This window comes from Cyphellophora attinorum (genome assembly GCF_001299255.1).
Source record: "Cyphellophora attinorum strain CBS 131958 chromosome Unknown Contig31, whole genome shotgun sequence".
NCBI lineage: Eukaryota > Fungi > Ascomycota > Eurotiomycetes > Chaetothyriales > Cyphellophoraceae > Cyphellophora > Cyphellophora attinorum.
The window spans coordinates 167,939-192,476 of record NW_017253259.1 but is presented as its reverse complement, the minus strand read 5'-3'; the positions used below and the strand labels follow the sequence as shown (position 1 = coordinate 192,476).

The 24,538-nt window shown below is 52.9% G+C and overlaps 8 protein-coding genes across 8 annotated transcripts; 3 read left to right on the top strand and 5 right to left on the bottom strand.

Annotated features, from left to right (window-relative positions):
* Positions 1–20: 20 nt before the first annotated feature.
* On the bottom strand, positions 21–1,130 carry AB675_2952 (uncharacterized protein; the record flags this gene model as incomplete). Its single annotated transcript, XM_018142964.1, has 1 exon — positions 21–1,130. One exon carries the CDS (start codon positions 1,128–1,130, stop codon positions 21–23), a length of 1,110 nt encoding a protein of 369 aa, XP_017996394.1.
* Positions 1,131–1,772: 642 nt separating this feature from the next.
* Positions 1,773–3,401, top strand: AB675_2951 (Histone acetyltransferase; the record flags this gene model as incomplete). The annotated part of the gene is made up of 1 exon (XM_018142963.1): positions 1,773–3,401. The coding sequence occupies one exon, from the start codon at positions 1,773–1,775 to the stop codon at positions 3,399–3,401; it is 1,629 nt and encodes a 542-aa protein (XP_017996441.1).
* A 987-nt stretch (positions 3,402–4,388) lies between these two features.
* Positions 4,389–6,823, top strand: AB675_2950 (uncharacterized protein; the record flags this gene model as incomplete). The annotated part of the gene is made up of 3 exons (XM_018142962.1): positions 4,389–4,687; positions 4,735–4,802; positions 4,893–6,823. 3 exons carry the CDS (start codon positions 4,389–4,391, stop codon positions 6,821–6,823), a joined length of 2,298 nt encoding a protein of 765 aa, XP_017996334.1.
* Positions 6,824–7,320: 497 nt separating this feature from the next.
* AB675_2949 (uncharacterized protein) lies at positions 7,321–8,167 on the bottom strand (the record flags this gene model as incomplete). The annotated part of the gene is made up of 4 exons (XM_018142960.1): positions 7,321–7,400; positions 7,453–7,698; positions 7,763–8,021; positions 8,129–8,167. 4 exons carry the CDS (start codon positions 8,165–8,167, stop codon positions 7,321–7,323), a joined length of 624 nt encoding a protein of 207 aa, XP_017996390.1.
* Positions 8,168–10,173: 2,006 nt separating this feature from the next.
* Positions 10,174–11,910, bottom strand: AB675_2948 (uncharacterized protein; the record flags this gene model as incomplete). The annotated part of the gene is made up of 2 exons (XM_018142959.1): positions 10,174–11,734; positions 11,786–11,910. The coding sequence occupies 2 exons, from the start codon at positions 11,908–11,910 to the stop codon at positions 10,174–10,176; spliced, it is 1,686 nt and encodes a 561-aa protein (XP_017996373.1).
* Positions 11,911–12,709: 799 nt separating this feature from the next.
* Positions 12,710–14,173, top strand: AB675_2947 (uncharacterized protein; the record flags this gene model as incomplete). Its single annotated transcript, XM_018142958.1, has 1 exon — positions 12,710–14,173. The coding sequence occupies one exon, from the start codon at positions 12,710–12,712 to the stop codon at positions 14,171–14,173; it is 1,464 nt and encodes a 487-aa protein (XP_017996408.1).
* Positions 14,174–14,971: 798 nt separating this feature from the next.
* AB675_2946 (uncharacterized protein) lies at positions 14,972–16,489 on the bottom strand (the record flags this gene model as incomplete). The annotated part of the gene is made up of 2 exons (XM_018142957.1): positions 14,972–16,132; positions 16,190–16,489. The coding sequence occupies 2 exons, from the start codon at positions 16,487–16,489 to the stop codon at positions 14,972–14,974; spliced, it is 1,461 nt and encodes a 486-aa protein (XP_017996336.1).
* A 572-nt stretch (positions 16,490–17,061) lies between these two features.
* On the bottom strand, positions 17,062–24,479 carry AB675_2945 (putative succinate dehydrogenase [ubiquinone] flavoprotein subunit, mitochondrial; the record flags this gene model as incomplete). The annotated part of the gene is made up of 8 exons (XM_018142956.1): positions 17,062–17,953; positions 18,000–18,199; positions 18,322–19,072; positions 19,783–20,645; positions 20,708–21,061; positions 21,127–23,550; positions 23,602–24,397; positions 24,463–24,479. 8 exons carry the CDS (start codon positions 24,477–24,479, stop codon positions 17,062–17,064), a joined length of 6,297 nt encoding a protein of 2,098 aa, XP_017996375.1.
* Between the last annotated feature and the right edge of the window lie 59 nt (positions 24,480–24,538).

Sequence of the window (24,538 nt, the reverse complement as noted above, 5' to 3'; positions counted from 1 at the left end):
AGGCCAGTATTGCGAGTACTTTAATGGCCTTTGATTGATATTCGACCCTGCGGCGACCGCTCCTTGTCCGGACGAATGCCTAAGGTGCCAAGAGGCAAGGCATTCAGCATGACGGAGCGATCTGATCTCAAGGAGCTGGAGCTGTTCTTGGCGCTCATCGCGACACGCTCTTCCTTGGGGGGTGCTGTTCTCTCGGCCGTATGTTTCGAATTCTTCAATCGAAGACGCTTCTCGTTCCTGGCTTTGAGAACGGCAAGTTGCTCATCATAGCTCAAGTTGTTGTACTCAAAGATGTCGGACTCGCCTAGACGCCTTCGGTTCTCCGTTTCCAGTAAGCCGAGCTGCTTCTGATACTCCATTAAGGTGGCGTTGCACTCAACAGGCGATACGGGAGAGCGTGGCGAACGCGGCTCGGCATCAAACGGACTGATGTGATATCGATACGGCCGATTAGAGGTTTTGTCGATCTTGAATGGGGCGTGACGATTACTGCTTCCGCTCCCTGGCCGGGACCGCAGCAACGCGAAGTCCGAATTTCCTGCTATCGACAATACCTCACTCTGATCCGACTCCAGCATCATCAATTGTGTGCCATACTCCTGCAGCAAAGATGTACCGTCGTGTGTTGGAAGGAGACCCGGTATCACTGGCTGACGGGCAATCTCCATCAGCCTTCGATATCTGTAGTACAGTGTCGATCGCCCATCCTCTGAGTCGTCCATTGAATCCGAGATGAGGTCGGTATGGTATAGCCAGGCCAGGTTCTGACCCAGAGACTGCTCACCGTACACCCTCTTCAGCAGTCCTCGGACGCAAGACTCTAGTTGGGTTACACGACTTCGCATCTGCTCCAAATCTGAAAGCGACATATGCAAGATCTGATCACTGGTCGTGTCCATTGTCGCTGAACAAGTATCTGATGGAAACGTCAAATGCTTTGCAAGGCTGCCGATGATTTCAGAGACGGTAGTGTCGTTGCCTTTGGTCGGAGTAGGCAACGTGGGTGTACGTACTGCTGGGCTGCTAGATGCGGGCCGAGATGTCTTTATGTACAAGCCGATCAGCTGGCTCGAGCTGGGATCAATGTCTTCTGTATACATATTTGGTGCAGCATTGGCAAGGCGGGCCATGCTGTTCACCGTTTCCCGTCAGAGGGATAAGCGGCAATCGTAGCGATGCTAGAGCTCAGTCATCTAAAGAACTGAAACAACTTAAGAAATAAAGATCGTATGTTGGTGCTTCGGAATCCTGCAAGAAATCAATGTGGTAACATATCTACTCATATCGAGATCAAAAGTGGCACTTGGACTATTCAGTCGGCTTAGTGAAGTCGGCTCCATGATGCGAGATCCATGGGTATGCGATTGGCTCGCGAGGGCGGCCCTTGCTTCCCTCTGAAGCCAATATCACTCGAAACGAGCAAAGGTTCGAGAGAGATTTATGTATGCGTACGACGTTTTGTTCTGTTGCCGTGTCGCATAACTCGCCTTTTTGGGGAATGGTGCTGTCACGTTAAGCCAGCAAACACATTCACTATTGGAAGTCAAGGCGCTCTTGGCGCGTATACGATACGTATCGTCCGATTGAGCACCGCAACAATAATCCTTTTGGCATCATCGCTTTTTGTCGATTCGTTTTCCTCGTACGAGAGAGGCAGTTCTTGCGACTCCGCTGCCCGAGTCCTGTCACATGATCAGTCTATCATTTTAGCATCTGCCGAGCTTCGCAACCGTGTCTGAGCACACGCTCACTATGCTCTCGGTGGCCGTGTCATGTCGTCTTCTTCCGCTAGCTTGAGTGCCCGCCTGGCTGATGCGCTCCCGCGTGGCACCAAAGCACGGGCGTACCATATTTCGACTACCCCGGCAAAGACAGACGCAATATACTCGGCCGCACCTTCTCAGCCTGAACAGACCACTTATTGCGAAAGTCACTTTCTTGTCCTTGCAACCCCGCGCCAGGCTGATCGCGACGAGCTCGCGATCCTCGCTTTGGAGGTGCTCATATTCACCACCCCTGCACTCACTACTGTCTTCGTCTCGAAAGCGGATTCGACCGGTTATGCGTCGCTACTGGAGGTGCCTCGCGGCCAGCCTTCTCCGATAAAGTCCGTCGTACAGGCATTTATTGATTTCCTGCTTGAGCCAAGGCTCGTGGAGTCAAGAGTCGCTTTGTCACTCTTTGCGAGGGCGCAGGATCAATACCTCTTCCCAGGCAGCATTGATAATCCCGGGAAGCATGTACTGGATGACCGACAACTCATTAAGTGGTGGTGTCGGATCACTGACGCAGTTTGGCGACCGCATGCGAGTGACGAATCAAGCACAGAGCAAGAAATCAGCGCCCATCTGCTTATACCTGGACTAGAGAAAGGCGAAACTCGGGCGTTTTTCCCGCCGTCAAGTCACAGAGATCCCGTCGTCAGCCCGAAATGGACAAACGACTATCCTGTTGGCTTACTAGCAACTGATAGGAGGCTACCAGTACGTTGTCTGATTCCACGATTACCAGATGATCCCAAGTCACGCTTTCTCGGGGACCTAGATCTGGACCACGTCGGTTCTGACGGCCAATGGCGAACAATCAAAACCTTGGACCAATTCTGGGAGTTCATGTCATACCGCCAGGAGTGTTCCGCTGGACGTCTGGTTGGGTTTCTTTGGGTCGTGTTCGTACGGCCTCAGGAACCTTCTCGTCCGTCGAGGGGCTTTGACCAGGCGCCGGATCATGCGCCCAGCACTTCGTCGTCATTCTGCGTGCCACAACTACCAACGCCAAGAGACTCGCAATCTCAGCAGCAAGAGGTTGAAGAGCATTCACCAGCGGGAATAGGACGACTCGAACAGGCACTACAGACCGACTCGCCACCTCCGTCGTCGCCGCCCTCAGTACATGAAACGAGTGAAATCAACTCCAATGTGCCACAGACGAATGATGAAAAAGCGACCGGGCTGGAATCAAATGAGGTTGCCACAGATGAGGGTGCTCTCGAGCATGGTGTTGAGGTCCAATGGCCAAGTTCTACACAAGGTCAAGTTCTCTTGAATGCAGACACGTACGAGAACATTATCGACGGCTTGTTGCGTCTCGATTTCACTGGTGAGATCGCCGCTGCGCAAAGCACGACGAAGTGGGTATCGAGCGTGCTAGAAAAATCAGGCCCCGCAGACTTTGGTCTCGATACCGTGGGGACTCGGTCCATATCAACACCAACAACGGCTGAAACGAGTGCTTCAGCCACAGCGACAGTACCCACGATGCTGCTCGGCGTTCGGAAGAAGCGCAAACAAGATCAAGACGATACCGCACCTCCGACGGAGCCGCCAACGATAGGTCCCACCGTAAACGTACTTTCGGCTGGTCTGGTCAAGAAGAAGCCGAAGGTCGATAAAGCGACTTGAAATCACGGCCACATCCGCCTTGCGTAGTATGTCCCGCAGTGTGGCACAGCAAAACCTGCGCGATGGTCTACCACTGCAGCTTGAGACGCCTGCGACTGTAGAACAGTACGCCCGTCCCAGGTTGGCCATTCCGTGCTGAGCACCGATTGTGAGCACAACTTTTCCCGGACCACGAACGCGTCTTACCCAGGGCGGGTGGCCAGCCGAATGTAAAGTATTCTCAAAGTCCAGGTAAGGTGCGCTGTGAGCCTGCGCGCACCACCTATGGGTTGTGCAGCCACTCTGCTTGTCTGACTACAAGTATCGGCATAACGTCGTCAGGTCGCGATTGAAACAACCCGAAAGCGTTTCGTGCAGAGGTGCGACCCGGCTATACATGAGGGCGCCTTGGGTCGATATACGGGCTAGCCCCCAAGAAAATCGGGCAGTGATTGGTGAGGCGAATTTCTGGGCACTGAGCATACTATTTTAGGGACTCGATCGGCCTCATACGGCCGCCGTGTGACCCTCGATCTGGTTAAACATCTGGCGCTATACTGGTTTCAATAGTCTTGGGGAATCGCTGGCCTGAGGGATTCGTCCTTGATTACCACTGCCTCACAACACCAGGCAGTGTTTCGACCCGCTTCACACCCAAGATTATGCAAGTCACGATACCTCACGGGAGCATGCTGCTATTTAGACGCTGTGCAGAACTGCCTTCGGGTTTCTGGGTTTCTCAGATGTGGAAGTGGGGCATCTTCGTGAGGTGGCTGAGCGCACTCAATACACTGCAGAGCATTGCATATGCAGAGCTTCGACGGCTGACAGCAGGTAAAAACACTCATACACGTTTCTCACATTTTAGTCAAGCTCATCAGTGTCGTCGTTACTCTCCTTTGTCGTCTCCCGAACCTTCAGATGCGTTGACCTTTGCCTCGATAGTTTCCTTTGGTCGAGCCTGGTTGTGGTCTATGTCGGCGTTCACCTTCGTTTCATCCTAATAACATGGCCAGCATCCTGCTGGCTACATTTTTCCTCACAGTGTTTGCTTCTGCGCAAGAGTCGTGTAATGGTCTCAGTCCAATTTATGTCGACTTCCACGATCGGAATGTGAACAACACGGAGACACGAATACAGTACGGTCTCTTTATTGGCGTCGGCACGCCCTTTCAAAATCAGAGCTTGTGGCCTAGCATACGGCGGAATGAGACGACATTCAGCGGACCGGACTACTGTGGTAGCAACAGCAGCGATCTGTGCATGCAGCAGACACATGGGACATACAGAACGGAGGACTCTCAGACGTAAGCCCGAATGGTTTTAAATCGCGTGACTCAGCTGACCCGTCCAGTTTTGAAAGCGTCTCATTTGAGGTCAGAGACAAGAACCTCAGCATCGCGCCCGCCGATGTAGCGGCGAGTATGTATATCGATGAATGAACCGGGCGATATATCAATCACCCGGCACTGGTTCTTCCCGATACATGTTCAGTACTGACTGCTCTAATAGTGGGCAATGATACGCTACGAATATACGAGCATTACTTCGACCCATCACCACCCATGCTCCACAACATCACTGACTTTCCAGTGACTGAATTGACCGACTACAAGTCTAATCGGTCGTCGTGGTACGGTCCGTCTGGTCAGCTTGGTCTGGGCGCCGATGCACCCATCTTGTCACGTCTAGTTGAACAGGGTGCTATCAGCACGCGCTCCTTTGGGCTCTATGTTGGGACCGCCTATCCTCGCGCTGGCGGTGCCATCAATGGCTCGCTGACACTTGGGGGATTCGACTCCGGCCGACTTGAAGGCGATGCATACAACTATACCCTTACGACGGACTATGACGCCGGTGCTGGGGAGACACCCTTTCGTGTGGAAGTCCAGAGCGTGGTTCTCAACGACTTGAGCGACAACAATTCCTCCACGACACTAAGCTCAGAACCTTTTGATGCTTTTCTTACTACTGATCAGTACAGCATGAGCTTCCCTCAGTCTATCACCGACGCATTTCTGAAACGAACTTCCACTGACCCTGAGGTTCGCGAGAATGATTTCTCGGAACCATCACTCTACCTCCCGGAGACGGCGAACTTTAGTCTGACAATCAATCTATCGTCAGGACTGCGTGTCATAATCCCTCCTGAAGAACTGAGAAACGTGTCCAACGCCAGTCCGATCTCTCCACCAACATTGCTCTCCTCCAGTGCCAACTCCACGACTAGTTTATCCGGCCCTCCACTTCTCGGGTCGTCTTTCCTCGCCCATCTCTACCTATCAGTAAACTATGATGCAGAGCCATCACCTGCGTTCTATCTGAATGACGCACGACCTCACGGGCCATACGTCATGACGCAGCCGCTGTGCGCTTCAGACAGTGTTCCTGTAGGCGTAGAACCCGTCAAGGTATCGAGCTGGAGCCGTAAAGGTACGATTGGTGCTGTGCTCGGAGGCGTGATCGGCGGAGTTGCCCTTGTCGTTGTTGCGTGGTGGTGTTGGGTCGGACAGCGGTGGCGGCGGTTGCGGCGGCAGTCGAACCTCGACGACGCCAGTTCTGGAAAAGATTTCACGAAGTGGACCGGCGATCCGGAACAAGATGCGCTGAATGAAGCTTTGGTAGGCGAAACGGGAGGGAAACGGGCAAAGGCTGCAGCGTTTCTGACTGGTGGCCGCAGAGGCGCAGGCAAGGGTAAGGGAAGATCGCTTGGAGAAAGAGCATATGCAGTGGCGGAGCAGGACTTGCATACAAGGGACGGGAGCGAGAGCTCGGAAAGTGAGGACAGCCACGAAATGCAGCGCTTTGCGGCAGTGACCGTGCCCGCAGCATATGCACACCCAAGTCAGCCACAACCACAGCAGCGTGTGGAGAATCCTTCGCGATACTATGCGAAGACACCGCCAGCTCACCCGGAGAGCACAGACACACAGCTGTACAGGTCATTCAGCTATGAAGAACAGCCTCAGTCCACAGTCATCGGCCAGGCTATTACCACGCCGCCGCCCGGATCTGCGCCCTCAGAAAATGCCCACGGGTTGACGACACCAACACATACCCTCCGCTCGATCTCTCCAGTCTCGCCAATTTCACCACTCCTACCAGATACGCCACCGCAGCATTCATCGATCTTGCCGCCGAGTAACGGCGAGGCGTTCCCATTCACTCTGCCGCCCCTCGCTTTCGCAACCTCGGGTACGGCACCACAAGCGAATGGATCACAAGCATTATCTAATGGTGGCACAGAGCTTGGCAAAGTTCGAACTCTTGACCAGAGCCCAGATTTCGATGCAGATCTGAACTTCGATCTGGCGACGATACCTCTGAGCCCGAGTTTGGTCAACACGAATACAAATTCGAGCTTAGATCGCACCGGAAGTGCGAGTCCGTGGACATATACTGGGGAGGCTAGGATTGGACGGCGAGTGAGGGTGGGTGAATGAGGTGTTGTTGGCACTGCAGCATAAACGCATGTCGCGAATGTATATGTCTTTAGATCAGAAGAACGACACTTGGACGGCTGTGCCCTGTTTCATGTACTAAGTCCCGAGAATTTCCCACCATTAGCGGCGAATATAGCCCATGAGAGCCTGCTTCTTAGTCTACTTCATGGTGTCATGACCAGTGGAAAAAGTTATGGATGATGAAGATCAAGTAGTAGACGTTTCATTGTGCGTACATGCGATTACTAGATTCCCAATTCCAATTAGTCCTGTCCAGCTCCGTGCTCTCGCATAACAACGCTGCACTTTTCTTCAGATAATGCATCAGAATCTCGATCGACATAAAACTCAGCCATGTTCTTGTCGGTTTTGTAGATGTTGATGTTCAGTAGCAACCAGCAGAGAAGCCAACAAAAACCCCCAACAGCAATGTGTCCAACATTCAGGGCCAGGATGATTTCAACTGGAACCCCTTCGTTGGAGCTTGCTTTGCCACTCTATGGGACAGAACTGCCAGCATTCTCCAATGTGGTCTCTTCAGTGCTGCCAAGCTCAGCACCGGCATTGGCGGCATCACCTGTGGAATATTCAGTATATATTTCAGGCTCACGACAAGCAGATACACTTACCAGTCAGTGTGCCATCAATTGATTCTCCCGCTGATGTGACAGGTGCCGTGGCATCGCCGAGGCCAGCAGAGTTGCCAATTGCCTGAAGACCGGCAGATACCTTGTCCAACTGACGCTTGTGACCTCCTTTGGGGGGAGGTGGAGGAGGTGGGCTTCCGCTTGAGCCACCACCGCTGGTGTTGCCCGCTGAGTCTCCCGTGATGCTAGAGATGGTGTTGGCGATGTTGTCCTCAGCGTTCTCGGTGCCTGCATCTGTCAGTATGAAGAAGCATTCTGGGGCCCCCATGGGAAGGCCATGGGTCCCACTTACCATATCCAACACCGTTGTCAGTGTCGGTAAGCAGAGAATCAGCTGCTGCACCCTCGCCGGCGAGCTGGCGGCGGGTGAGAGGTGCTGCAAGGGAAGTTCCCACGAGCATGAGGGTGACGAGGGCCTTGATTTGAACCATTTCGAAGATAATCTTTGGAGGCTGAGCAGTGGATACTTGTCGATCAAATGGTGGTAGAGCTGGGCTTCCCGGAGGAGATAGCTGCTGTTGGAGGCTGTTGGCTTTGCTGGTTGCTGGTTGCTGTTGTTGATGAGGGAAGAGTCCTGTCAACGACGGGCACGAGGCGGATCTTTATAGACATTTCGAATGTATACAATTGACCTGCATAGTATAGGCCACTGACATACGGCACGCTGTCCACCTCCGATTCCGCTGCCAGATGACATACTGTTTGCATGTTGTCAGCTATGTTGAGCCTCTGTACATTGTCCCGTCGTCAAAAGTTGTGGTGTTTTCTGTATGTTGTGACGCCATTTTCATATGCTAAGCTTTGGTGGGCAAAAGCTTGGGCTTGAGCTTGGCAAGAGCTTATTGTGCTTATATGAAGCCACAGGGTCATCACAACAGTGAGCCGCACAAGTCGAGGTGGGGAGTTTCTGTGCCGGATGCTCGGTACACTGTCTCGTTGGTCGACGATTGTGACCGCTTTGACACAACGCGGAACAATAAAGGCGCCACAGATGTCAATCTGCAGCATGGACCAAAGTGTACTTATTCATGTGCCGGATGCCGATCAATGAGATCCGAGGTACATCGTCGCGCTAACGAGGTGTACGCGTGTATTCCGCACTGGCAGACTGACGCATGAGGTTAGCGAAGCCAGCTTGCGGGTCAATTTGGGCCCTCAGCATCTCAACTCAGTATGCACTGCAAGCCCCCAAGCTGCCTTTCCTCCTCTTTCGGTCATGGAGACCCTGGCGTTAATCGAAAGTCTGCACCGGTTCACTCGGCTCCTGTACGTGAGCCAGCATCATCCTGGCCGCAGATCTTTACCCTTCATGACCCTTGACTTACTCTTTACTTCCATCGCACGGCAAGTATTTCGCACAATAGCTTTGTGAACGCAGAAGCCTCCTCCAACACAGCGGAACATGTGGGTCTTTGACTCGTGTCTTCTGTACCTTTGCAGAGTGAGAGAGCTCCAGTCCTTGCCGCTTGTTTGTGGAGCGAAAGTACAATGTGGTACATTTGACAGCATTGAAGACAGCCACAGACGTCGTCCTCGGCGAAGAGACGGCCTATTGTTGTCAAGCGAAGAAGGGAGAGTACGGCAAGCGGAGGTGTCAGCAAGCCATTCGTCGCCGATGTCGCCGGACGCTGTGGGAAAATGGGACATCTTGCAGAAGGCAGGGAGCGTGCATGGCTTCTCTGCAAGGGCCGGTCTTGGCTGAAGCAGTATCTGCTATACACGCTCTATACCTGTTCCAAATAGCTCAGGCAAACATACGTGAGATGTCATCCACGTGGTAGAAATCGTCTAAGTTGAGCAAGGACTTGGATTGTGACAGTCCCTTGGTACCTGTCACCTCGGGAACAGGCGTGCGATCTACAACCACATGGGAAGTTGCCTGTCAAACTGTGTAGATCTTGTTGCAATGTCGAGCATCTTGCAAAGTCATGACTTGAAGGCCTGTTGACGGGTGTCAAACAGCTTGACAGCCGTCGCAAAAGAGCCATGTACACTTGCTAGCGTGCGTGGGATATGGAGTAGGGAGAAAAGCAATATAAGATTTTGGCATTGATCCACAAAGACGACAGTAGACTTTTCGCCTTAAGACGCCTACGCTCTTTCTCAACAGTAGTAAAATGGCCCTGCATGATACTTGGGCGGTATGACCTCATTCCCTGGTCTCACCTCGCACAGCTGTTAGGCTACTGTAGTCACAAGTATGTTCTCGTGGCCAGTGATATGACGCAGCTGTAGATGAGGACTGCTGAGTTATTCAGCAGCTTGCGATCCACCGCAGAAAGGCGTGCGTCAACGTCATGGACGTTCTGCATCTGTAGATGTCGGAATTATTGGTTGAAGAAGTGAAACAAAGGAGTAATGCGCCGAATCCTCGACGCTTGGTCTGTCCATTCCGCATGCTAAGAGTAAACTCGGAAGCCCCAAAGGTACTCCTTCTTGGGGGCGTGCTGTAGTCGCTTCTTCGTGTCGGTCATTAGTCGTAAGTATTCGTACAATGTCATGCAGCCTCGATAGCTCTCACGCCCCTGAGTGGACGTAAGCAATGCACGAACTCGGGCGCAGAAATGGGACCCAGTTATCCGTGATGCCGACCAGAGTGAAGTGGCAGATATTTCTCCATGACCGAGGAAGATCGAAGCCGCCTGTCATCACAGCTGAAAGCTGCGGTTGGTGACGAGCCAAAAGCTCATGAGTCTGCCCTATTCACCTTTCCTCCGTCAAAGTCGGAACCCGAACGAGTTTGCCGTTCTGAAATGGAGCCGGGCTGTCAACGGTGATCGATGGAACATCTGCACTATTGACGACAGCCTCGGGAATCATCCCCATATGGCCATTGACGGTGTATTCGTCCAGAACACCACCTCTAGCCACTTCGTCCTGCATCTCCTTTTCCTCTTGAGCTTGAATTTTGTGCTCGAGATTTGCCAGATTGTCCCTATAGATGTCGACATCCGCAACGTCATCGGTCTGCAAGGCCAAGTTCAATTGACATTGCAGTACTTCAATCATGAGACCATCAGCGTGTTTGCCAGTCTTTAGATTCTTCCAAGCTTGATTGAAGCTGCGTTTGGCATCCTGCCAGTGCTGACGTTTGTACTGCATTCTTCCAAGTCGGCGATACGCCATGCCTAGTTTGTACTGATCGATACCACCGCTTGGCAGCGCATCAATTCGACGCCGAGCTTCTGAGGCTTTCTTGTCCGCAGCGTTGGTTTCTCCAAGGGCCACCAGCTGATACGCTTGCAAGAGCAAGTAGTAAACGCAGAAAGAGTTCTTCGTGCCCATTGTTTCATCTACTTCCTCTAGTGGGGGAAGCCACTCCGAAAGATCCACGGTCTCGTCGAAATAACTCATATCCAAGGCCCGATTGAGGCGGATTTCGAAGAGTAAAGGATCATCCTTCTCTAGTCGTGAGGCGAGACCATCAAGCATAAATCGTGCAGCTTGTTCATAAACAGAGCGTATGTTATCGACCTCAAGCTGCCCGTAAGTACTGTATAGAGCATGGCGGACGTCGTCCGGTTGCAGGCGAGTGGCAGCCCAACCGCCGGTATTCGTGAGCAATTGAGCAGCAAACTGCGGATGGCCTGATTCTTTAATCCGGGCAATTTCAAAAAGCAGCCGGATGGGGGTTTCGTGATACCAGGTCTTGAAGAGATCAGGATTCTCGAATCGTCTGATAGCTGATCTCCAATGTATCCACGCCATCGACTTCTTGCCCTGTTCCATGTACTTTAAGCCAGCCTGTAGGTCCGATGCAAGATGGCGGGACACATGTCGGGCTTTCTCGTGTTGGGTTGATGCAGACCGTTCCCAGTGACCAGAAATTACAGCCTCGTGAGTCCAACGTCGGAGAGTCACCAGGAGGTCCTTGACTGGTACTGGCATGGTTCCATCGAGTGTAGGTCTGCGAGGCAAGCTAGATGGTGGCGACCATGGCCGCGGCGTTTCTGTCTGAATTGGCGAAGGCTCTGCCACAAAGCCGTTGGAAGTAATCTGAGACACATGGATATTGTCGAGAGGAGGTCGTACATTAAGTGGCGTTGTTGTTTGGGGTAGTTCGGAGTGAGGTTCTTCATCAGAACCAGTGGACTTTTCGGTATGCAGCTTCCCTTTGGTCGACTCTCGAGCCTTTCGGCGAATGATAGATCTTTGGGCACGATCTCTCTCGGCACCTTCAGCCTTGGCAAGCTTTTCGGCCTCTTCCTTCTTCAAATATTTGGTGATGCCCCATGACTTTATTCGGTTCTTGTACATCTTCGGACTAACAACATCGTTAGTGCACAAGACTCCACAGCTTACCGGAAAGTCCTACCTTGCTTCAAACCCCCGTGAGGCGAGTTCTTTCATGACTGTTGGTAATGGAACATTTTGATCGACATACAACTTGATGAATTCTGGCTTGATGTTCTCCCATGCCTCTGGTGGAGGCGGACGCATGGCGTTGCTATGTGCCATGATCCTCGTGGTGGGAGGCAAACAGTCAGAACCGAGAGTCTAGAGTCGTCGCGACTATCAATTTCGTCTTCAAGAAAAGTCAACGGACGAACGAAAGTGCTCAGGTATGTATATGACTTTGGCGGGAGCGGCTCTGCCCGTTGTCGATGATGTGGTTGTGATGCCAAAGGTCCCAAACCCTCGCGGGGCGCGAAGCTCCTCAGAAAACGTCTCGGCCTGTGAAAAAAGTGGCAACTGAATGACATCGCGAAGCCGACAGCTAGGCCAAGAATGACTCCAAACCTGGTCATTTGACCAAGAATTGGTGTTGCCAAAGGCTGGAGGATCTTTGGCTTGGTCTATCACTGATCCGGTCTAGTCGCTCGCTTCCCGCTGACCATGTGGATGTACCGAACCAATGATCATCCTACACTACCAAAAGTCCTGATTGGCATTTCGTGAAGGATGGAACTTTGGACGTTACTGCATATCAGGAAGCCGACCCCAGGGAGCGTGACACTTGTCGCTCGTTCGTCTGCATTGCCCAGTCCGACTCATACGACCGTTGGCTGCGTGTTTATGGGCGCAGCCCGGAGCTTGAGGCAATCGCACACATCGCAATCGGCGCAATTTGCCCCTCATTTATGGCATATTATCTGATGGCCAAATCGCCAGAATCGAAGGCACCAGCCACCACGATCAGACGCTCGTAGGCCAAATCTCATACATGTTGTTGGAGGAGGTCGACGTCGACAAAATTGATCTCCTCCAGAAGCTCCTGGCATGGACCCGGGGTTCGGTCATGCCGGGTAATGAGATTGAGGAATCGAAGGAGGACATGATTCTCCGACATCTTGAGCAGCTTCTCTACCAGGAGCCTTCGAAGTTAAGGCGAGCTTATAAGAATGTTGCGGCCAATGTCAGGACCGTGCTGGAACGGCAGATCGTGAATTCGCTTGCTCCTGCAAGGACTGATGCATCGCAAAGGCGGATGTGTAGATTCAAGGGCGAGCATCGTCTTGCGAAAGTTTTGGGCAGCCTTCCATTGGAGCTGGCACTCTTCACGCTTGCACGCGTGTATGATGAAGCTCACATCATCTTGTGTCAGGGTAGAGGAGCCGCTAGGAGCGCCACACAGCGACAAGCTGCGGGATCGCTCCAACAAAACCCCAAGATTGACCTGAACCCTCTCGTTGACAACTTCAGCGCAGCAAAAGTGGAAGGACAGATCGTTCTCCTGAACTCAGACGATCCTGCTTGGCCTTACAGATTTGAGTGGCAGCGAGTGCCAGAAATGTCCTTCGACTGTCTCGACAGGCTGTCCTCCCTTGCTGAACACTTACCAGGAGAACGTGGACCTTGCAGAGAGTACGCTGGCATCGGTGGTGGAGGTGGATCAGACATCATAAGTGCCAGTGCGTTCGGTCATCTTCTTCGGGAGCAAGGAAAAGAGATGAATGTGCTAGTCTCGACGAGAACATGGGCCACAGGTTCGCAAGGCAAGCAGGGCTCGAAGCTTGGTATCAAGAGAGAAGTCTACGATCATGCGGGCCAAGTAATGATCAACGGCAAGATCATTCCCGGCACCTTCAAAGTTCAAGAAGGCACGTCGTCAGAGGGACGTGGCTTGGAGCACATCCCTGCCAGTAAGCATGAGCAGGTATACATTGTACTCGATCAGAACGGGTCGCGAAGCGATATCGCACAGGAGGACCGAGCTGAGCTCAAGGATCAATTGAAGGCGGTACTAGGGGACAGCCAACCGCCTCTTGAGACGATCGCCATCGTAGATACCGGCGGCGATGTCTTCGGTGCGGATGGCAGCGGCGCAACAACTCCTGACCAGGATCTACGCGTGCAACAAGCGATGTGCACGGACGTTTTCGATAAATACAACTTGATTACAGTCGTCATGGCGCCTGGAGTAGATGCTCCGGACAATGCACCACAGAAAGCATTGGAAGCTGGAGCGAAAGTCTACAGCCCCAACGATGACGAAAAGCAGCTCCTGCTGCACCTACTCAAGGACGAATATCGGATGGACGGGTCCGAGGAGGGACGCTTCGGGAAAACAACACTGGCACTGCAAGCGCGTTTGAATGGCGCAGTCGGCTGGACATCACTCGACCTACCTTGCCACATCGTGGATACCTGGGACAACCCCTGGAGCAGCTTCGTCTACATACGGAAGTGCATGAGCGACATCATTCTCATTCCGACAAAGCAACTGTTGCCACTAATTGATCCATCTGCTAAGTCCGGCTGAGTTGACGACGAAGTCACATTGCTAACTAATGCGCATCTTGGCAAAGGCACCGCGACTTGTGTTCCCTGCCGTAAGTCCCGCCAGGGAACCCTCTGCGACATATTTCCTAGGCGTTCTAGTCTGTGACAAGCTCGTCACGGTCCGGCCGTCATGCCTCATGCACTGGGACAATATGAACTCTGTCTACTCATGGCATAAAACCGCAGGCGCAGCAACACGATCCACCATCTGTCAAGCCACGCCTGTCTGAGGACGCAGCTTCTACCACACCATGGCGCAGAGAGACCGCGGTGTTTGTTAGTGGGGACACCAGATCAAGAGGGGAGCTTTTAGCTGTAGCCCAAATCTTGGATACATGCAGACCTGAGCCTCGCGGCTGGAGCCATAGAGACTTTGGCTGCAAGATGCCTCAGGTCCACGTACCCAAGTGAAGCTAGGACGGCGTCTTCGACCGGAAAGTCGCAAGACCTTCAATTCCGCGTTCAACGCGACTGAGCCATTCGAGCAGCGTTGTCTTGTGTATACGGGTGCAACAGTGCACTGGGAGATTACGCCATCTTAGAGGAGTGGTTTCGGTGAGTCTATGGTAGCCTGGTAGGCGATTTCTACATACACGCTCCTCAGCTTGGAGAAGTCGCTGAGTTGATGTGAGATATGGAATGGAATATTCACACGTCGTCGCCATTTTCCGCGATCATACGTAGACCGATACTGCAGCGACTGAGAGGGCTGCGGGTCCGCATTGTGCGTGATGTACGCCTAGGCCTGAGCCTGATGTCCCCCAGAACAGCGATTTGATCATGCCTTCTGTGCAGTTTCACTTCCAACAGGCGAAATCGCATGTCCACCCCTCAGCGCATTAAGCGTCTTCTTTCTCACGACTCGCAATCCCGCAACGAGCATGATGAGCAGCTCAGCACCCAAAACAACTGCCAGGGTGACCATGGCGCCAATGACACCTGCTACAGCGTTGCTGATACCACTGCCTCCGTTTCCGCCATCATTATCTGCAGCATTGGACGACGAAGACGAATCGGAGCTGGAAGCGCAGACGCCCGTGCTGTTGCCGCAAGCCGTGCACCAATCTGCCTGAGACTTAATGCTGAACTTGTTCATGCCATTCACGAAGTCGTTCCATGGGAGTGGGGAGACATCGCCGCCGAACAGAGGGAATTCGGTGGGTGTGGACGTGTTCGAGGTAGTGCCGTTATGGAATAGGAATCGCACACTGATGTCGTTTGTGCTAGGATATTTGCCATTCTCAACCGTGGCGTTCGTGACAAGCTCCCAGGTTAGCGTAGAGGCGTAGTCTGGAATACCAAAGAAGTCTGGGCTCGCTTGCGTGAGGTTGGCGAGGCCAAAGAAAGACAACATCCCAGCGTACGCGCCGAATTGAATGTTGAGCTTGCTCTTGCCGTTGGAGGTGATAGTCGTGTTGAGGGCTGTGACGACCTCATTGGCAAGAATCGCGCCAGTGATAGCACGAATTGGCTCGCTGTTGTTGTAGGCGAGGTTGAACTCGTGGTTGTTGGCCAGCCAGAAGAGCTGGTCAAAGACATCAGGTGTCAGAAGATCGGCATTGGGGAAATTGGTGGACGAGTTGTGAATGGAGGCGACGTTGAGGAGGTCCCAGATGGTGTATGCATTCTGGAAGTTGGTCTGAGATGCACTGAAAGTGCGATTCACCATAGGGACTACCGAGTCGTACAGTGGTTGGGAGGCGTTGTAAGTCTCCAGGTACTCGGCTGAGTTGAAGTAGTCGTTGGAGCTGATCTGTGCGTTTGCACAATTTGTCGAGCCTTGAAGCCAGGCAGCGTTCTCAGAGTTGGTGCCAGTCTGGACTGTCTGAAGTGGGATGAGCTGGTAGCCGTTGAGAGGTGTCTGCACCGAAGTCCCGTTGCGCAGGGTGTTCCTTCCGAGTGTCTCCCCAACAGGAGGGTAGAGACCTTGCAAGAAACCCTACATGATCTATTAGTTTCCTAATCAGAAAACCGCTCCAATGAAGACTAAACATACCATTGCAGAATTCTGAAGGACTGTGTCGGTGGGAGCCGATGCAACAATCTGAGACTGCTTGACTAGGTCGCTGTTCATGCCAAAAATCCGAGACGAAGCATCACTCGCGATATACCGATTGCGGAAGTAGGTACCGCTCGTGTAGACTTCATTGTATCCTAGGTCAGTCAAATTGGCTGGCGGAGTGGATTTTGCAGTACGATCGCCGTGGCGGGAAAAGATATAGACACCGAGGACGGTTTCTTGTGCAGAGGCGAGTCCTGCTGCCGCAAGGACAGAGACTGAGTACTTAGACAGCATGGTGTTCTTCAGGTAACAACCTCGTGTAGATGAATACGCAAAGAATGAAACGTCTTGCCTCTGGACCTGCAGGAGAGCTTCCTTTATCTTCTGGACTCACATATCCGGCGGTCGGAAGCGGCAGTCGGAGATGCAGCTCAGTGCGGATCTGAGGTTGGTATCAATTCTGGGGGACGTTATGGTATCTCTGAGTGGTCGAACGGTGTTGCCCGTCGAGCAAACCCAAGCATTACCGAAGCTTTTCGCCAATCAATGCCTAGAATTGAGTCCACTTCAAGCGAAGAAAGAGCTGATTGACTAAGAGCGCTGAATAACATAGTTGCTGAGGGGCACACAGGGTCCAGTAGAGCAAAGTTCACGGCAGGGTCAGACTCTTCTGAGGGCACCGATTTTGCGCCGGACCACTGTTGAAATGGCGGACGTTGCTTAGTCCTTTCGATGCAGCAAGACCTGCAGGTGCTTTCCATCGACTCTTTCACCACGCCAAGCGTTGCAGCCTCAAGGTCCACGGTGCTTCAGTATAGCTCAAATGCCCGTCATACGAGAATCAAGAGTACACATCTCTTCGTACTCTAGTAACTACGCTTCTTCGCCGGCACGCTCTTGCATTCCGATTCGTCCAGTGTCTGGAATTGCACACCCCTGTATCCAACAGCAATGTCTTCCCCAACATCTCGCTGCCAGCTCAGCGAATGCTTCATAAACTTCGTATCATCCCGTTCACTATAGTCCTCCCGTGCATGACTCCCTCGACTCTCCTTACGCTCGAGAGCGCTCTTAGCAGTCTGTGCTGCACAGGTGAGCAGATTGCGCATCTCCAACGTTTCAATGAGGTCGGAATTCCAAATCAAGGATTTGTCCTTGACGAGGAGGTCGTTGTTGAAGGACTCCTCAACCTTCTGGAGGTGGGAGAGACCAGTGGCTAGGGATTCGTGGTTGCGGAAGACCGCTACGTCGGCCTGCATGGCTTTCTGCATATCGCTGCGCAGTTCCGCTGTGAGGCGTGTGCCATCGCTGTTGCGGAAATGTTGGAGGTCGGTGAAGCCGCCCATCCCGGTGTCGGGTGTGGTCTTGCTGTCGGCACGTCGAAATATGGGCATGTTTGGCTCGTTGTTTTCGGCGATGTGGCCCGCTGCGGCACGGCCGAAGACCACGATGTCGAGCAGTGAATTGGCTCCAAGTCGATTTGCACCGTGCACAGAGACACAGGCGACTTCGCCCGCAGCATAGAGGCCAGAAACTGGCGTTTCGGTGTTGGTCTTGGGATCAACGTTGAGGACTTGACCTTTCCAATTGGTAGGGATGCCACCCATACAATAATGCACAGTCGGAATCACTGGAATGGGCTCTTTGGTGATGTCTACGCCGGAGAAGATGCTGGCTGTTTCGGCGATGCCGGGTAGTCGTTCGTGTAGTACTTCTGGTGGGAGATGTGAGAGTTGGAGGTGTATGTGGTCGGCGTCGCTGACAGTCAGTTAGTGGGAGCTGCAGGAAAGATTTGCTCACTTACGGCCCAGCGCCTCTCCCTTCACGAATCTCCATATTCATACTGCGGCTTACTACGTCGCGGCTAGCGAGATCTTTCGCTGTTGGTGCGTAGCGCTCCATAAATCGTTCGCCTTTGCCGTTTAAGAGAAAGCCACCCTCCCCACGGGCACCCTCTGATATGAGCACTCCTGCTCCATAGATGCCGCTGGGATGGAATTGTACCTGTTCACCACATAAGTATCAGCTGATAAGGAAAGACGCAGTGGTCTAGCTCTTCAACATGCACGGACAGGTGCTTCCAGACAATTATCCTTGCTGACATGCAGGGGCACATGTTGACTTACAAATTCCATGTCTTGCAATGGCAGCCCTGCTCTAGCAGCCATAGCCAAACCATCACCAGTAGACGTATGAGCACTAGTAGCCGAGAAGTAAGCTCGACCGTAGCCACCCGTCGCCAGAATGGTGTTCCTCGCAAATACACGATGCAAAGTGCCAGTCTCCATGTCAATAGCAGTGAGCCCAACGCAGTCATTACCATCCATCATAAGATCCAGCGCAAACCACTCGATCAAGAACTGACAATCATGCTTGAGCGCCTGTCCATACAAGGTATGCAACATTGAGTGCCCTGTCCGATCAGCCACACAAGCTGTCCGATAAGCCTGACCACCTTCGCCATACTTCAAGCTCTGACCTCCAAGCGGTCTCTGATAGATGAGGCCTTCGTTTGTCCGGCTAAAGGGCATGCCGTACTCTTCCAGTTCGCGTACAGCTCGGGGTGCTTCACGGCACATATAGTGAATAGCGTCTTGGTCGCCCAGCCAGTCCGATCCTTTGACAGTGTCGTACATGTGCCATCTCCAGTCGTCTTCAGTCATGTTCCCAAGGGCCGCATTGATACCGCCTTGAGCAGCTACCGTATGCGACCTTGTGGGGAATAGTTTGGTGACCACGGCGGTATTGAGCCCACTTTCAGCGAGACCCACGGCGGCACGAAGGCCAGCACCTCCTGCACCGACGATGACGGCGTCATATTCATGATCGACGACATCAAATTTCGAGTTGAGGGCAGTTATTGATGAAGTCGTGGCCCTCCGTCGTTGGTGAAGGAGGCGACATTGCTGGGCTGATCTTCCCCAACTCCGAGACACGTTCGTCCGAGATACGAGCCTGGCTGGCCTGGTAAGCAGTCCTCCTACGCATGCGCTCAGACTCTGAATGCAGCTCGAGCTCCTCATGACTCGGGTCAGCTACGCATTTTCAGAAGGTAATCAATGCTCCAGACGACGCTTCCAGCAGCGACTAAATCATCAGCAGGAATTCCAAAATATAAGGATCATGATTCCGAGAAGGGTCTTCTCCACAAGCCACTGCTTTTCGAGAGAGCTTCGCCAATCTCGAAAGCTCACACTGGAAGACTCGGGGATTGCTTTTGGAGAAGAGAGCCAACGGCATCGAAGCCATTTCAAAGCTCTCCGGCTTTCGGCGCCTGGGGTCGCGTCTGCTTCGTCCAAAGCCGCGAACCACTCTCTCTCTCTCTTGCAGTGTGAAAGCAAGGTGTCTGGAGAGAACGTTCGACGGGGCGCTTCGTGGCATCAAGGAGGCCCGAGGAACGGCACTCATGTGAGCGAGAGATATCGAAAGTTCGATTTTTGTCTGTTGAATTATCAGTCTGTTCGCGTATTAATACATCGTGCTACGAAGGGGTATCTCTGTTCGTTAAATCTGTTCCTGTGCCCACGCCCACGCTTCCTGACAGCGCCCGCCCTAAATGCTTTACTCGCTAGAAGGGAATGTCTAACATTTCGTCCTTGACGACAACCCCATCATCCGCTGCCACTGCGATCATCTCGACGTTGTTCTCGGTGGTCGGAACAAGCTGGTTCGCTTCAGCGACACCAACTTGAAGCTCTTCCGCGTTTGATTGCTCCACCAGAATGTCTGCACGGCCAGCCGCATCGACTTCAAGCTTGACGATGGCAGTCTCGACCGGGGTCTGAGCCATACCAACTTGAGCTGCTGCCATGTCGGCGTCTTCTCGCGGTTCCGCCTTGACGGCGACTGTATCCTCCATTGTCGAGCCTTTTGGGCCCTCCTCGACTTCTTCCACGGCCTCCTGCTCTTCGACGACTTCCTCAACCTCCGGCTCAAGGCCGACAGCTCGCTTGAAGATCATCTCAGCACCATCAAGAAGCTCCAGAACAGCTTTCCGCAGGATGCGTTGTTCTCGAGGCAGTCCGTCACTCGTGCAGTCCTGGCCAACGACGACGCTGGTGTATTCGCGTTCGACAGCCATGTAGATCTCATCGGTCTTGGTCAGCAGCATATCCTCGACCTCGTTCAACAGATTCTTGATCAGACCACGGACGTGGTCGACGCAATCATTGAACATCGACTTCTTCTCTTGCGTGATGTGTCCCGACATATGACCCTTCATTCTCCTGAAGCTGCCTGGCCCAGACTCCCTGACGCACAGGTCGTATGCAGGTCTCATACTATCCGTGAGGCGTGGCTCGAAGTCCCGATTGACCTCGCGCTGCTTTTCAGTGATCAACGTCCGTGCATCACCCACAATGTTCACAAGCGTCTCTTTATACACGGGGATCTGCTGTTTCAGCATCTGAAAGCTGGCAATAGAGGCGCCGTTACGGATGGCTCGTTTCTCCTGGTCAGAGTGAAACGTGGTCAGGATGTGGCTGATCGCTCCTGGCAACGAGCCAAGCGCACCAGGAAGACGACGTGTGAAGATTGTTTCCCACGGTCCTGTGAGACGTTGCATGAGCGGTTCTGCGAGCCTATGTCAGCATTCATCGATCTGGCGTTCATCGGCCACTTATCTAGCAGGTCGGCATTGAAGTTATGAGGGCCGCGAGCATTTGTGAAGACTCCGTCGCGTCGCACAGTAGCCTTGTACGTAGCCCAGACAAGCCCGCCCCGATCACGGTGAGCCGACCACTGACCCGCAGCGTCGTTTGCTTTAGATTTCGCGGCTTGGATTGCGGCTGGCAGCACATCGTAAATCTTGTCTTTGATGTCATGCAACAGGTCGGCGACGAGCATTTCGACTGCCTTGTCGAGGGCCTGCCTTGTGAGTCAGTATTGGGATCCGAACACGGAGGCCTGAGCACTAACGGGGCACAACTCACATTATCCAACTTCTTGAGCTTCTCTTTCAAGATCTGCTCTTCTCTAGCTAGCTGACCTTGTGTCATGACTCGCCCAGAGCCGTCGTTGGACGCCCACAAACGCAGTGAGTTGAGAATCTGGAACATACTGGTCAGGAATCGTCGACATGAGGTCAGACGGCTCTTGGTGGTCAGTTGAATGCAATGTTCTTGAAGTAAGGGCATCTCGGTCTCTGCGATATCTCGAAACCCTTGAGGCTTACGATCTTTGGTCAGACGACCTTGGAGCTTCTGATAGGCTCGTGAGGATACACAGAACACAGGGAGGTCTCTGGCGACCTCTTCGTAATCGCGCTGTTCCTCGTCCGGGTTGAAGTTTGCAGCATCCTCTTCCTCGGCGAGCTCTTGATCGATTTCGCGAATGCCAGCCGCATAGTCTTGTCGGATTGCTTCGCGCGAGTAGTTGTTGCGACCAGCGATACACTTGGCCGATATAACGTCATCTATCGCTCGAATTTCTTTATCGACGGCATCGATGTCTCGTTTGGCCTGCTTGATTTGGTCGTCCATTCTTGCACGAGCCTGACGGCCCTCCTTTTTGGTCGCACGAAGCTCTGCCAACTTCTGTGTTATGGCTTCTTCTGTGAGCGGGACACCAGACTCTTCTTCTACGTCTGCTGAATCTGTGGCAGAGTCAACTTCGCTGTGGCCATCATCAGAGCCATCGTCGATGAAATCGTCATCTGAGTCGTGACCGCTGCGCTTCGCCTTCTTTCGAGATCGCTCCGGCCCGTGCTCCCGCTTGCGTTTCTGAGACATATCCTTGGGTTCGTAAACAGTCTCACCTTCAGACAATCGCTCCGATAAGTTCTCCCAAATTTCCACAAGCTCGTCTGCTGCTTCTGTTGCTGCGAGCATGTCTGATTTGGTCTGTTTGAGGTCATCGAGCTGAAGCTTCAGGTCTTTCTTCTTCTGCTGCAGCTCTTCACTCTGACTCCACATCGGACCTAGCTCCCCTTCTAAGCCCAAAGAATCTGTCGCCTCGAAAATGCTGATGTCGTCGGTTTTTGAGCAGATGAAAGTGACGTCGGAGAAGCCTCCATCCATCTTCAGCTGACGTTTGAACGCAGAGCCGAGTAAGTTCTTCGCGCTTTTGTCATCAACGGCGCGTGTAATCGGTGCGACGATCCAAAGCGCAGAGCAGTTCCGAAGGTAGTTCTGAGCAACAGCGGCACGCGCTTGATTGCTGTCGTGTACACCTGGAAGGTCGACGATCACTGCTCCGGTCGATAAAGCACGGGACTTGACGTAGATCTTGACAACACGCAATGGCCAGTACTCTTGTTCCGGTCCGTTGTCTTTCTTCGCACCGGTCTTCTCTTTGCTGTCCACATAGCTCTGTAATTTCCGGTAAAACATAAGCGAGTCGTTGTGGCTGACTTCTCTCGTAGAACCGAGACAGCGCACGTTGATATGATTCATCAATTTGTCCACTGACGAATGCTTCATCTCCTCTTTCGTCAAGAGGGGGTATACCGCTTTGATTTGAGCATATGCAACGCCAGCTTCGCTCTCCTCGTTGGCGCATTCTCTGGAGACATGCCCGCTCGCATCGAGGAGCTCCTGGAAGAGCACCTCCAGTTGCTTTCGCCATTGCTCTTTGGAGATGAACTCCACCTCTGCACGATACCCGTCGCCGTCGTAGTTGTACGAGATCTCTGTTACAACCGCCGTACAAGCGCGCATACAATTCGTCGGCACAAGGCGCTCCTCGTCGAGCATAGCATTGATCACGGAGGATTTGCCAGCCCCAGTTGCTCCGACCACGCCCACGATTGTCTTCGAACGCGTTGCTTGCTTCTGTACATTCTCAAGCGCTTTCAACCAGTGTTCTGTCTCCTTCGACGGCTGACTGTCGATGGTCTTCTGTATTGCAGCGAGAAGCTCAACGCCACGATCGACGCTTTTCTCCAGCTGCTCGGGGCTTCTACCATCGAATAGCTCTGCCATGTTCAGGCGAGCCTGATTGGTTTGCTGGGAGCCGAGTGCTTCTTCTGCAACATTGAAGTCCTCTTCCTGTATCACATCTCTCTTCTCTGGCTGAGCGGGGCTTGACACAACATTTTTTGAATGGTCGGCACCTGACTCGTGACTGGAAGTCGTCTTGCTGATGAACCGTCCATCTGTCCCACGCGGCTTTTCAGGTGTCTCGTGTACGGATTGAAAGACTCCACCATCACCGGTCGGCGAGATCTGGTCGGGAGAACTTCGTGGTAAGATGTGCAGACCTCTCGCCTGAATGGTGTCATAGCTAGGTTCGACCACTCGATAGTGTTCCGCGCGAACACTCATGTGGTTCACTCCGTGCCACTGCGAGAGGACTAGGTCGAAGAATGCCTTTGTCGCTTCAAATGTAGCATGCGGATCAGATTTGATGCCTTCAGTCTTTTGGAAATAAAGCTTGTAGTAATATGACCAGAAAGCTCATCGTTGCACCTTGAACATACGTTCTACAGGATTTGTGAATGGCCGGATCCTCACACTGCGCTCTTGAAAATATCTTAGCTGACCGCGAGACAGGCTCTTCCATGTGCTGAGGATCTGTTCATGGACTTTGGCGACATCTGGCAGCTCCCAGCGGAGACCTCGACTAGCGACGTAAGCATAGTAGCTGAACTGCTCTGCGAGAAAGTCGTCCCAGGCTGCAAGGACATCATTGAGCCATGCGTCATCGTTCGTTTCTGGCGTGAGACTCGATCGAACCGGAGGAGCACTTGTTTGTGTGGGGATTGGGGACGCGGTTGTCGTGAACGCTGGTGTCGATACACCACGCCCAGTTGTCTGGTCCACAGGTTCGGAGGCCTCGACAGCGATTGGTTTCTTCTCTGTTGGCAGAGATCCTGATCGTGGCGCCTGATTGGTGATGTTGACAAGTGGAGAACGTACTGTGCTTGTGGAGGCTGATGTTCTTCTTGCGACTTCCTTGCGACTGATAGCCTCGAGAGCCACGAGTGAAGGCCAACCCCGAACGAGCGAGGACACGATCGTGTTACCAGGCACTATCTTGTTCTCTTGCATCAGCACTATGGTTCCAGCGTCTTTGTGGGCCTTCTCGTAGGCTGCAACCAGTTTATCCACGGTGTTGATCAATGGGCATTTGATCCACAGCGCGTCATACTGCGCAATGCGATCTTCCGGCGTCTTGCTATGATGTAAAATAGCAACAAGGACGGCGCCGGCTTTGATGTCGCGGTCCAATGTAGGCCGCAATGGCTGCAGCTTGTCGAGCAGTCTGGTTGGGTAGTCAGCGCAAGAACAGTGTAAAGCGGGAATGAGGGGTCAAGGGCATTGGCTTACAGCGTATTGAGCGACATCGTTACGCAACACACCCGTCAAGATCACACTATCTGGCAGGACAGCAGTTCCTGAGTGA